The 13345-nt window shown below is 35.8% G+C and overlaps 1 protein-coding gene across 1 annotated transcript in view; it reads right to left on the reverse strand.

Moving 5' to 3' along the window:
- The window catches only part of LOC142344776 (uncharacterized), a 41933-nt gene extending 29311 nt beyond the window's left edge, over positions 1-12622 (reverse strand). The window contains exons 1-2 of the mRNA XM_075396702.1: positions 12421-12622; positions 1147-1500 (exon numbers count right to left, since the gene is read on the reverse strand). Coding sequence (XP_075252817.1) covers positions 1147-1500; positions 12421-12607 — 541 coding nt within the window. The 5' untranslated portion in view covers positions 12608-12622. The remainder of the gene's footprint in view (positions 1-1146; positions 1501-12420) is intronic.
- Positions 12623-13345: the final 723 nt, after the last annotated feature.

Consider the following 13345-nt stretch of genomic DNA (forward strand, 5'->3'; position numbering starts at 1 on the left):
ATCCCGTTTCTATTTCTGACTTTGATTTTTTATACTGACTCTCTTCATTTTGAATTGCTTTGCTGAGCAGCTGCTGTTTAAAATGACTTTGAGCAGAATGAAACTTCAATTGAAAACATAAGTTGGACGAATTGCTCTCAAATGGCTGGCGATACAATGAGTTTATAAGGGGGAACAAGCTACAGAAACTTTTATAGTGCAAAAAATTTTGACCACGAAGGGTTTCGAACCGAGCATCGGTGAAATTCGCCATTACGCTGTAGGGGCTATTTACGCTAATCGCTCAAAATCGGATCTATTTTAGGAACAATTCAAATCAGTTAAGAAATCAACAAGTCAAGTGTGAAAAAGTCACTCGAGAAAAGAAATCGAAAGAATGTTTAGAAAAAACGATCAAGCAAAATCTTTACATAGAAAAGACACACATGTTTACAATAATTGCTTCAAATTTTGTTCGACAGCTATTAGAATGGGTTGTTCTATTGATTCATCATACAAAAACTTTTGTGGGCACAAAGGAAAGCAGGGCTTTTGTATACAGTTCACGCTTTGAAATATTTCTAGCAATAATTCAAAACGCAGCTTGTTTCATTGCTTGAGTCAGCGAAAGTTCTAGAACTAAGTACAATTAGCAATTGTCATTTTTTTTTTAAAAAAAACTCAATTTTGATGTGAAACAAAAAATTTTAGATCAAAACTATTGGGTTTTCAGATCTAATTTTACGCTTAGAACTCTTCACGATAATGTTCAAGCTTATGTCTCAATTCGTCTCAATCTGTCAGATGAAAGCAAGCAGACAAAATTTGGGATAAAAATCTTAAGATCAACTAATTGGATTTTGCTCAAACTGAATAGGATAATACGGATCAACAAAATTTTGTGGAGGCGAGAAAGAAGCCGATGATCAACGTTTTCGGCCTCGAAAAACGCACCTCTGAAATTTGAAATGCGTGAAAATTAGGGTTGGCCTTTGAGGGGAATGAAAATCCACATGCAAGAGATCTGTCAAACATGGCAATATCGTAGAAAAATGTTAATCAAAATCAAAATTTTCGTTGAATAACTATCAGACATCGCAAGCCTTAAATTACAAATACTCGTAATTTGTATCGATTATCTTTTTCAAACAACGTAGTTCTTATTACCTGATCCATTAAACTCCTCGTTAAGGATCTGCTTAGCTCGGGTACTTTTCCCGCTGCCAGGAACTCCTCGCATCACTATCATTACTTTTAGTTGAGGTCCTAACGTCAATTCGTTTCTTGCCACATTCATGGTAGACGACCCATTGATATCGTAGTAACTTAGCATTGGACCACCACTATGGGCTTTACAACCAATTTTCCACTCCGGATGCTGGTCAAGCACTACTGGAACCTGTTCTATTTCCCCTTCCTCCATGTGGACATCTATATCCACAGTTTGAAGGTTTGTTGTCTCCAGACACTGTTGGTTTGTGGGCTGCTTCGGTCGAACAGCAATAGGAGGAAGTTTTTGATCTGTTAACATTCAAAAGATATGCATTCAAAAATGGAATTATGGGAAGGAGTGAAGTAAATGTTAGAACAATAATCTTAGTCGATCGAGGTACCCAGTGCCCTGGCAGGATGGTACTTGCGCCGGTGTGCTGAGCACAAGACCTGGGGGTGAGGAGGATTTATTTTCGAACCTAAGAGAATCAACAAGGTTCAAAATAGCGCCCTTGATAGTAATCTAAAATATAGCCAGCAGATCGCCGGAAAATAGCCACCGTTGACACCACTGACCGGCCTCGAGATTGATACAGTAAAATGGAGAAAATTTACGACAGCCGGATTTTTTTAGCTTAAGTATCAAAAAGTTCTAATTTTGTCCACAGTTTCATTAGATTCGATAACTATCAACTATAAGGTCTGAAATTTGACAAAAGATAGCATACAACATTAGAAGTAGAACCTATTGTTAATTCCATCATATCAAAGGACAAAAACGACACCAAATAAAGGCAAGGTTGAAAAATCCATTTACACCTTTCAAAAATCAAATGATATCTAAGAACAAAGATCATAGCGAAAAACTGAAGCAGATGAAATGAACAAAATGGTGGTGCATTAAGAGGCTAACGATAACTGTTAATATTGAGATCAAGCGACTAGACATCAAGAGCAACAAAAACGGGAAGAATTCAAAAATCCAATACTCAAAACAAGTAGTGTAAGAGTTCAAAACATAACTGACTAACGTCGGGTGAATTCCTCTAAAACAACCGGCGAGCGTTTGGCTTTGGTAGAAGCACCTGGGGCTTAAGGATGCTAACATTAGGGGGAGTGAGCGCAGTTGAGTCTTTTAGAGTTTAAGAGTCTTTAAAAACAGTTTCAGACGTCGCATGCTTAGAGACTAGTAACGCGTAAGACTCCAAGAGAGCTGCTCAACCACTTAATGTCCTCCAAGCGCAACCTGTTTATCCCATTTTTCAGGACGAAAAGTCAAATGGGTCAGACGACCAATCGGTGAAGCAAAAAATCACATAAAAAGAAAGACCACAGGACTAATATAACTTATACAAATTTAGTTTGAGAGCAATTAAAAAGCACTGATAAGAATTCTTGTATTCCTGTATGCCTAAGGATCCCATGAGACCTGTCAATATTGGGAATTAACATCAAAAAAGGAACACGCAATAACTTGCGAATAATATTTAGAAAATAAGTCTCGAAGTAAAAAAAATTACCTGCAGAGAAATTGTGCCATCAAGTAGGAATCATTTACGCCTCAGTAGCAACTGATGAGACCTGTCATCAACCACACCAAATGATTATTTTTTCAAAACAATAAGCGTCAGAGTCATAAAAAGCATCGGCTATGAACTGAAACGATCAACGTATTCCCCTATGCCTTATTAGCAGCCAATAAGGCCTGTGATTAATGGGAATAATTGAGAGGATACTAACATGGAGAACAAATACTGTCAACATAATTTTGCAGATATTTTATGACAGAAAAGTCGAAGACGTAAAAAGCATTATCTGCGCAATGAGTGCTTAAGACATTTGCTAATAAGCACAAAGAGAACTTAAGTGTCATATTTTAATAGCAATCAAGAGAAACAGACAACAGAAGTCAAATTGCCTTATGCAAAAATTTGTCTAAACATATGTCCAAATACCAAATTGTCAATCCACTTTGAAGATAGTTTAAAAACAGTCACGCTTCAAACCTACTGCTAACATAATTTTCTCGCTAACCTTTTCTCGCTAACATAAATACTTCAGCGTGCCCTAGAACAACCAATTGATTTTGACTATCTCATTGACATAAAAAAGTAAACAGAAAACGTGAAAAGCTCTTAAGACAGCTCCCCAATTCAATACAAAACCCTTGGATTGTTAAAACGAGAGCGCCTAAATAATAGCCTTCGAGATGCTGACGGTGGCTAAACAAGTTTCAGTTTAGAAATCACATTTTGTTGAAATTTTATTGATCAGAGCGTATGAGGAAATTGGACGTTGTGCTACTTACTCTATCACAGTTTTGTCAGCCATTTACTAATAGTTGAGTGTCAAAACTTAGCTCATGTTAACTGCGAGAGGACAACTAAATTAAAACAAGTAAGCATGACAAAAATTGTGGTCAGAAAATTGGGATCTATTCTGTTTCGGCCCCCCAGCTTAGTGAGCATAATCTTTTATGACCCACCGGCGCTATTTTCTTACATAGTAGTGCTATATAACAACATATAATTTGTAACTGGGGGTCATAAAAATACTGGGGGCGAAACAGAATAGATCCGAAAATTGAGTAAAGTTCTTCCCCACGGGCGCTTACATGACTTACCTACAAATAAAGTAGCTAAGATTAACAGCGTTCTACGGGTTTTTCCCATTATAGCCCGCTCCCAGATTAGTGTAGCCTCTCATCATGGTAAAGATACCATAATGGGGGATACGAGTTTGTGGGGAGCTAAAACCCTTTCTACTATTAGAGCTAATTCGTTTTTACTGTTAATTCTAAAAATATGTGAGAGAATCAAAAGCCAAAATCACCCCGTTACTAAAACCCAGAAGCAATATAGCCAATTTGACTGTAGGCAAATCAGAAATGCATAAGCAAACCCACGTACTAAACTATGCTTTGGACAACCCACATACAAGGCTTATCAACAATAACGAAGCAGTACACTGATCTAATGTTACTTTTATGAAAATACCGTCCTCTGAAAATAACAAAAATTGTTAACAAATTGAAAATAACAAATTGTTTCTTATGTCGAAATTAGTGTCCATCTGTTCCTCCTAAAATTGGTAAACTTGCGTGATGACTGAACATTTCCCATAATCTTTCTCTAATTTTCACTGTTTATTTCAGTCTACGTTACTTGGAAAGCAAACACTAATAATTTTTTCCCGTGTTCCAATCAGCAAAACAAGCAGGAAAATGGACATATAACAGAGTATTTTTACTGGATGAAGTTTTATATACGGAAACCGAAAGTAATTTTGAGATTTAGGTGGCACTTAAGGACGCAGTCTACATCAAATAAATTTTACGAAAAACCGGATCTTTTCCGTTTGCACCCCCCCCCCCAGGGGGTGCATATGGGTGCTTAGTGGGTGCATATTATTGTACCCCCACCGCACGTGTCATATTCTTATATAATGATTTAATATGGCCCGTGCTGTAACTGGGGGTGCATAACGTACAAACGCAAAAACAACCAAAAATAAATCAAATGATTTTTTAATATCTTGATATGTTCCAGTTTCAACTTCCTCCTTAATTGATTGATGCTGCTGACGTTTTTTTCTCCGCCGTAAAAATACGAAATTTGTTAATTATTAAGTTAATTCGTTGATTTAAATGCTGTTTAATTTTTTGCTTTGAAAAATTCGTGGTTTAGTAAAGCCATTTTTCTTAACTAGCTTCCATAGTTGTTTGAGAACTCAATCTATCTTGATCGCATGGATAGGTGGTCTAAAACCATTGGAGAACCATTGGTGGTCTAGCAAAATATTGTAAAACAAATTGGAGAACTATTTTTGATGCTTATTGCCTCGTATCCGGCTTCAATTCAACTAGGCCTCACCTTGACTCTACTCCGCCTGGTAAACAAAATCATTTCGTACAAGCAAAAGTCGTGCTCTTACAATGACTAACATGTAATAGCCCAAGTTTCTTGTTGTAATTCGCCGCCCCTTTGGCTTAAGTCGATTGCCCCGTTACGCCTCATTGTCTGTAAGTTTAAGAGGGCGACTAAGAAGGGCAAGACAATTAGGCGTAACGGGGCAATCGACTTAGGCCAAAGGGGCAGCGAATTACAACAAGAAACTTGGGCTATTACATGTTAAAGTCATTATAAGAGCACGACTTTTGCTTGTACGAAATGATTTTGTTTACAAGGCGGAGTAGAGTCAAGGTGAGGCCTAGTTGAATTGAAGCCGGATACAAGGCTCTCGATTCTCATTATCTATTAGAACAAAAATCTTAATCGCCCGATGGAATGAGTGCTCTGACACAGTGGCGCTTGTTCCCGAGTGCTGTGAACAAGGCACGAGTTCAATCTGGGACTTGCGTTCTAACGTTTTTAGAGAATCTAAGGGTAAAAAACGTTTCTCGACACTTGAAAGTTAAAATAGATAATTTACCAGTTCGAGAAGGTGACTAAATTGAGCAACAAAGTGGCCAATAAAAACACTTCAGAAGGCAACTATGAGGAAAATAAACTTAGCCAAATGTTTGGTAGAAAAGTTTATACTGCGTACGCTGGATCTTTTCCGTTTGTGCCCCCCCCACCCACCCACCCAGTACGTTATGCATACCCCAGTTACAGAGCACGTTTCATTACATAGTTAATCAATCTGTAAATATTGCACGTGATTCTGGGCGTGCAAATACTATGCACCCGCTAAGCTGCCGGGTGGACGAAAAAGATCCTGTACGTTTTCCACGTGGGTTCTAAGATTAAATAGCAAACTAATTGACCTGCCTCGATTTAGTGCCCGACTAATTTAAAACCTTTATACTCCAAGATGTTACCAAAAATATCTTTTAGCCTTTTGCTTCTCTATTTTGGAACGTGAGCCCCAGTTTTCTTCATACCGCTTTAGCAACTTACTAACTAATTTTTACTGATTGAACTTCCAAAACTGATTTTTAAAAACAAAACTCAATTAAACTAATGCAGTCCTTTAAAAGGTTTTCCATTGTTGGATTTTTTAAAGCAACTGATTAAAACTCACGCTGAAGTGAAGCATACATGACATTTATGTTTCAGCCCATCTCTTCTGACAAATTTTCATGGTCAAGTAAAATCACAAAGCATGAGAAAACAAAAATAAAATTCATCAAAAAACTGTATTCAGTTAGTGACTCATCATTTCATAATGATGGCATTGATAGGGTGAGCAGACAAAACAGTCCCGGAAAAAACAATCCCGTATAGCAAAATATTGTAAAACAAATTGGAGAACTATTTTTGATGCTTATTGGCTCGTATCCGGCCTCAATTCAACTAGGCCTCACCTTGACTCTACTCCGCCTGGTAAACAAAATAATTCCGTACAAGCAAAAGTCGTGCTCTTACAATGACTTTAACATGTAATAGCCCAAGTTTCTTGTTGTAATTCGCTGCCCCTTCGGCCTAAGTCGATTGTCCCGTTACGCCTAAATGTCTTGCCCTTCTTAGTCGCCCTCTTAAACTTACAAAATTTCGATTCTCATTATCTATTAGAACAAAAATCTTAATCGCCCGATGGAATGAGTGCTCTGACATGGTGGCGCTTGCTCCCGAGTGCTGTGGACAAGGAACGAGTTCAATCTGGGATTTGTGTTCTAACGTTTTTAGAGAATCTAAGGGTAAAAAACGTTTCTCGACAATTGAGAGTTAAAATAGATAATTTACCAGTTCGAGAAGGTGACTAAATTGGGCAACAAAGTGGGCAAAAAAAAGACTTAAGAAGACAACTATGAGGAAAACAAACTGAGCCAAAAATTGTAGAAAAATTTACAATGCGTACATTGGATCGTTTCCATTTGTGCCCCTCCCACCTACCCAGTACGTTATGCACACCAGTTACAGAGCACGTTTCATTACATAGTAAATCATTATATAAATATGGCACGTGATTTTGGGGGTACAAATACTATGCAAACGCTAAGCTGGCGGAGGGGGGACGGGAAAGATCCCGTACGTTTTTCACGTGCGTTCTAAGATTAAATTGCAAACTAATTGACTAAATTGTCCTGCCTAGACTTAGTGCTTGACTATTTTTCAACCTTTATACTCCAAGATGTTACCAAAAATATTTTTTAGCCTTTTGCTTCTCTATTTTGGAACGTGAGCCCCAGTTTTCTTCATACCGCTTTAGCAACTTACAAACTAATTTTTACTGATTGAACTTCCAAAACTGATTTTTAAAAACAAAACTCAATAAAATTAATGCAGTCCTTTGAAAGGTTTTCCATCGTCGGATTTTTTTAAACAACTGATTAAAATTCACGCTGAAGTGAAGCATACATTTATGAGACATTTGTGAGCAGACATTTATGTTTCAGCCCATCTCTTCTGACAAATTTTCATGGTCAAGTAGAATCACAAAAAAGCATGAAAAAAAAATAAAATTCATCAAAAAATTGTATTCAGTTAGTGACTCATCATTTTATAATGACGACATTAATAGGGTGAGCAGACAAAACAGTCCAGGACAAAACAATCCCGAATAGCAGAATATTGTAAAACAAAACAGTGCCAAACAAAATAGTCCCAGAAAGCAGACAAAACAGTCCCAACTAAACAAAGAGTTAAACATGTACATGAACTAACAAAGAAAGTCATTAAGTTATCCTCATGATTGTGTTCTATTGAACACATTTTAGGCTGATTAAACTATAGTTTTTGCCAAATTATGTATATTGAAACAGGTTTTAATTCCAATTCATATCAATTAAAAACAAGGCACTCAGAAGCTTAACTCATCAATTATGTTTGTTAATTGTTTGTAGGTTATTTACAATTTTTTTGCGACTATTTTGACAATTTTTCGAGGAATACTTATTCGGGACTATTTTGTCTTCTCTCTTGGGACTTTTTTGTCTGGGACTGATTTGTCTGAGAATATTTTGCAACTTCGGACTGTTGTCTGGGACTGTTTTGTCAGAACACGAATTCATAGTAATTTCAAAATCTCAAGTCAGTTAGTTGCTTACTTAAATCTCACGTTGTTAATAAATTGAAATTATTATAACTCCAAATGACAAACATAGCTAGCAGATTGCCAGAAAATAGCCGCAATAGATTCGTAGATCGGCAGTTTAAAAAAACAGTAAAAAAGACAGACCAAAAAAATTCGTCTTTTCATTGAAGGCTGATCTATTATATTTTGATTAAAAATCTGTATAAGTTATTGCTGCCTCTATTAGCTGATCTCAAATAACCCTCATTTAGAGTGACACACACCCATTTGACCTTATCTCTTTGAATTAAAGTAAATAAAAGTCAATTTCAAATTGAGGAAGTCATTTTTGAGAGTGAGGTAAGTCAAGTGTGACCAAAAAATTAATCACACGCATGAACAAAAAAACCCGCTCCACTAAGAGCGAAAAATGACGTCACACATGCAATTCAGTTGAAATTGCATGAACGAATGAACAAAAAGTGGCTGTGACATCATATGGTCGTAACAAAAATCATGACGACCAAATAAAAAACAGCAGGACAAGTCCTGACGTACAATTCAAAGAATTTTCATTGACTAAACAGAAAACTAGACCAAGAACGGACTATGAATGGATTGGGAAAACCATTTAGAAAAAAATCCGATCCAAAAAATCGAAAAAACTGTAAATATCAAAGTGAAATTGCCGCATGTGAACAAAAAACAACTAGCGAGAAAGCGAATTTTTGTTCAAACCCCTTTTTCTCACTCTACTTTAAATTTAGAGCGAAAAAATTTCACGCCGCAAAACCACTGGCTTTTTCGCTCCACTTCCTGTTTCGGCGTGACCAAAATCACCACTCCAATTTGACTTCAAAGATCACGAAAATGTGTGAACAGATCTTAAAAAAACATAGCCAGAAGAATTCCGGAAAAGACTCGAAGTGAAAATCCATTTAAATGCCATCCAACTCCTCATCAAACAAAACGTGCCTTCACAAATTTATGATTATCTTGAAACAAGACCATGAAACAAAAAGTAAAAACAATAAAATCAAATCTGTTAAAATATGATTAAAAAATTCTGGTCAAATTTTTAGTTATTAATTGAGATCCCGAAAAAACTATTTCTGCCAAATAAACTACATCAAAACCACGAGTACTTACTAAAACCACTTATGTGAATATTTTGAAAAAAACTTGGGGCTAAATTATGGAAAAACTCTAAATATGACTTTCACTAAAAAACTGGAAAAAGTTTAATTTTTTAATATTTCAAAAGCATATAAATCCAAAGAAAAATTCCCTTCAGCCAATAGGTTATCCAGATGATCGCAAAACAATAGGCAAGTCATAATAGCCTAAGAAACTTGGTTTAAAAACAGAAAAAAAAACGAAAAACTGCAAAAAAATTTAGAAAAACAGATCCAATTTTCGCCATTTTTTGTCATATTTCTCAACAAAAAAATGATTCGTACCCACGAAACTGTAACGAACTGTTATCTTAAATTTTGTCAAGTAGACGGGGTTTCTTCAAAACTCATTTGAGCCAGTAACACTAAATCGTCAAAAAAACGCAAAAATTAGCCCGAAAATCAGCAAAATACATTAAAACCTCCGAATTATCATAAAATTCATATGAATTGCCCGAAACTTTCAAACCACTACGAAAAATGTCCTAAAATTAAAACAATCATAACCAAACCTCTTGACCAAAAAAAATGAAAAAAAAAATGCTTTAAAATGCCGCACGTGATCAAAAAATTTCGCTCGCTTACAGAATTTTTTTTCACACCTCAATTTCTCGCTCTCTAGAAAACAGCGATATGAAAAAACCACTCCCTTTTCGCTCCACTCTTCATTTTGTTCAGCAACAAAATCACTCCAAATTTTTTCACGTGTTTCATTTCCCGCTTCAAAATTCACTCCAATAAAATTGATTTTAAAAACCATAGCAGGACAAGTCCTGACGTACAATTCAAAGAATTTTCATTGACTAATCAGAAATCTAGACCAAGACCGGCCAATGAATGGATTGGGAAAACCACTTAGAAAAAAATCCGATCCAAAAAAACTGTAAAAATCAAAGTGAAATTGCCGCATGTGAACAAAAAACAACTAGCGAGAAAGCGAATTTTTGTTCAAACCCCTTTTTCTCACTCTACTTTAAATTTAGAGCGAAAAAATTTCACGCCACAAAACCACTGGCCTTTTCGCTCCACTTCCTGTTTCGGCGTGACCAAAATCACCACTCCAATTTGACTTCAAAAATCACGAAAATGTGTGAACAGATCTTAAAAAAACATAGCCGGAAGAAATCCGGAAAAGACTCGAAGTGAAAATCCATTTAAACGCCATCCAACTCCTCATCAAACAAAACGTGCCTTCACAAATTTATGATTATCTTGAAACAAGACCATGAAACAAAAAGTAAAAACAATAAAATCAAATCTGTTAAAATATGATTAAAAAATTCTGGTCAAATTTTTAGTTATTAATTGAGATCCCGAAAAAACTATTTCTGCCAAATAAACTACATCAAAACCACGAGTACTTACTAAAACCACTTATGTGAATATTTTGAAAAAAACTTGGGGCTAAATTATGGAAAAACTCTAAATATGACTTTCACTAAAAAACTGGAAAAAGTTTAATTTTTTAATATTTCAAAAGCATATAAATCCAAAGAAAAATTCCATTCAGCCAATAGGTTATCCAGATGATCGCAAAACAATAGGCAAGTCATAATAGCCTAAGAAACTTGGTTTAAAAACAGAAAAAAAAACGAAAAACTGCAAAAAAATTTAGAAAAACAGATCCAATTTTCGCCATTTTTTGTCATATTTCTCAACAAAAAAGATGATTCGTACCCACAAAACTGTAACGAACTGTTATCTTAAATTTTCTCAAGTAGACGGGGTTTTTTCAAAACTCATTTGAGCCAGTAAAACTAAATAATCGTCAAAAAAAAACGCAAAAATTAACCCGAAAATAAGCAAAATACATTAAAACCTCCGAATTATCATAAAATTCATATGAATTGCCCGAAACTTTCAAACCACTACGAAAAATGTCCTAAAACTAAAACAATCATAACCAAACCTCTTGACCAAAAAAAATGAAAAAAAATGCTTTAAAATGCCGCACGTGATCAAAAAATTTCGCTCGCTTACAGAATTTTTTTTCACACCTCAATTTCTCGCTCTCTAGAAAACAGCGATATGAAAAAACCACTCCCTTTTCGCTCCACTCTTCATTTTGTTCAGCAACAAAATCACTCCAAATTTTTTCACGTGTTTCATTTCCCGCTTCAAAATTCACTCCAATAAAATTGATTTTAAAAACCATAGCAGGACAAGTCCTGACGTACAATTCAAAGAATTTTCATTGACTAATCAGAAAACTAGACCAAGAACGGACAATGAATGGATTGGGAAAACCACTAAGAAAAAAATCCGATCCAAAAAATCGAAAAAACTGTAAAAATCAAAGTGAAATTGCTGCATGTGAACAAAAAACCACTAGCGAGAAAGCGAATTTTTGTTCAAACCCCGTTTTCTCTCTACTTTAAATTTAGAGCGAAAAAATTTCACGCCGCAAAACCACTCGCTTTTTCGCTCCACTTCCTGTTTCGGCGTGACCAAAATCACTACTCCAATTTGACTTCAAAAATCATGAAAATGTGTGAACAGATCTTAAAAAAAAAGACAGCGCCCCAATACAATTCAAATTCTTTGAATTGTAAAAAAGGACTACTCCAATACTCCTCTTCGAGTCGTAAAAAAGACAGCGCTCCAATACAATTCAAATTCTTTGAATTGTAAAAAACCAATAGAAGGCCAATAATAGCACCAGCTATCGCTGTGCGGCTATTAAAAACTAAACAAAAAGAGGAACGATTGCATTGAAGCAGTAAAAGCTGTTGGGAAACATACAAGAGGCAAATCTCTATTATGGAAAAACTGGAACATGGAAAACACAGGCAAATCTTTATCATGGAAAAACTGGAACCTGGAAAACAGAGGCAAATCTTTATCATGGAAAAACTGGAACCTGGAAAACAGAGGCAAATCTTTATCATGGAAAAACTGGAACCTGGAAAACAGAGGCAAATCTTTATCATGGAAAAACTGGAAACTACTCAAAATCTCATTGACAATATTGATATCGCAAGTCGGCGTTTGTTTCCATTTAGAATGCAGTCAGTTTCTAGCACAGCAAGAACAAACAGGTATAGATGCACTGACACGAATCCATTATTTACCAATATTTAGACAGAAAAGGTCTTACTTCCTAGTGTTTGTTGTGTAATTGTGGCATCATCGTCCTCATCCCAATTATTATTGGTCTGTGCAGTCGAACCAGTAAATGTTGAAAACGATTGAACAGATTGTCTGGGCGTTGCACCAAGATCACTTTGAAGATACCTAAAAGGTCGACATAAACTATTGATGGCAAAAGATACGAAAGGTATCATAATCTTTGCCGACCAAGAATTTGATAGCGAATCCTAAAAACGACAAAGATGGATCAAATCACAGTTTGTTTTGAAATAAACAACATGCAAATTGTATTAATAAAAACAGCAGCATTTTATTCTTCACTCCGTTTCTGAGAGCCAAGTAACAGCTTGAACGAACACCTGTGAAAACAAGCCAAGACTGCTACAGGTTGAACTATCATTACATGAAAAAGTGACTGATAGTTTCATAAGTCAACAAAAAACGATGTACAATAGATGCATACACAGCCCGCAGTACTCAGCATGTTTAAAAATCTAACAGCTCTACCTTCCTTGAAGAATGACAGTGATCTCTCGTTGCTTCCATTCATACGAAAGTTTTTAGTGGACTATTTTTGATCTAATTCGTATTTTTTTCAACATTTGAGCTTTTCTATTCACAATTCGGCTTGCGGCGCAGTAAATATACGGTGGGGGCCATTACACAAAATCAAACATAAACCGACTAACGTGGGACCAATTGGTCTCGAACGACAGGCGGGATCATTTGATTCAGAGATAGTTAAAGCAAAGATAAACTTTATGGGTGTAAAAAAATGACGCCTGGGATAGCATTGCACCGCAGTACGTCCTGCGTCCTAAACTGAAGTGCTTACCACTCGGCTAACAGTCACTTATCATCTCCTAACTTAAAATCGGTTTTGTTTTGCAAATGCAGACTTAAAAAGAAGCACATATTTACAATAATTGTTT

This window comes from Convolutriloba macropyga, chromosome 8 (assembly GCF_964194025.1).
Source record: "Convolutriloba macropyga chromosome 8, txConMacr16.3, whole genome shotgun sequence".
NCBI classification, from domain to species: domain Eukaryota; kingdom Metazoa; phylum Xenacoelomorpha; order Acoela; family Convolutidae; genus Convolutriloba; species Convolutriloba macropyga.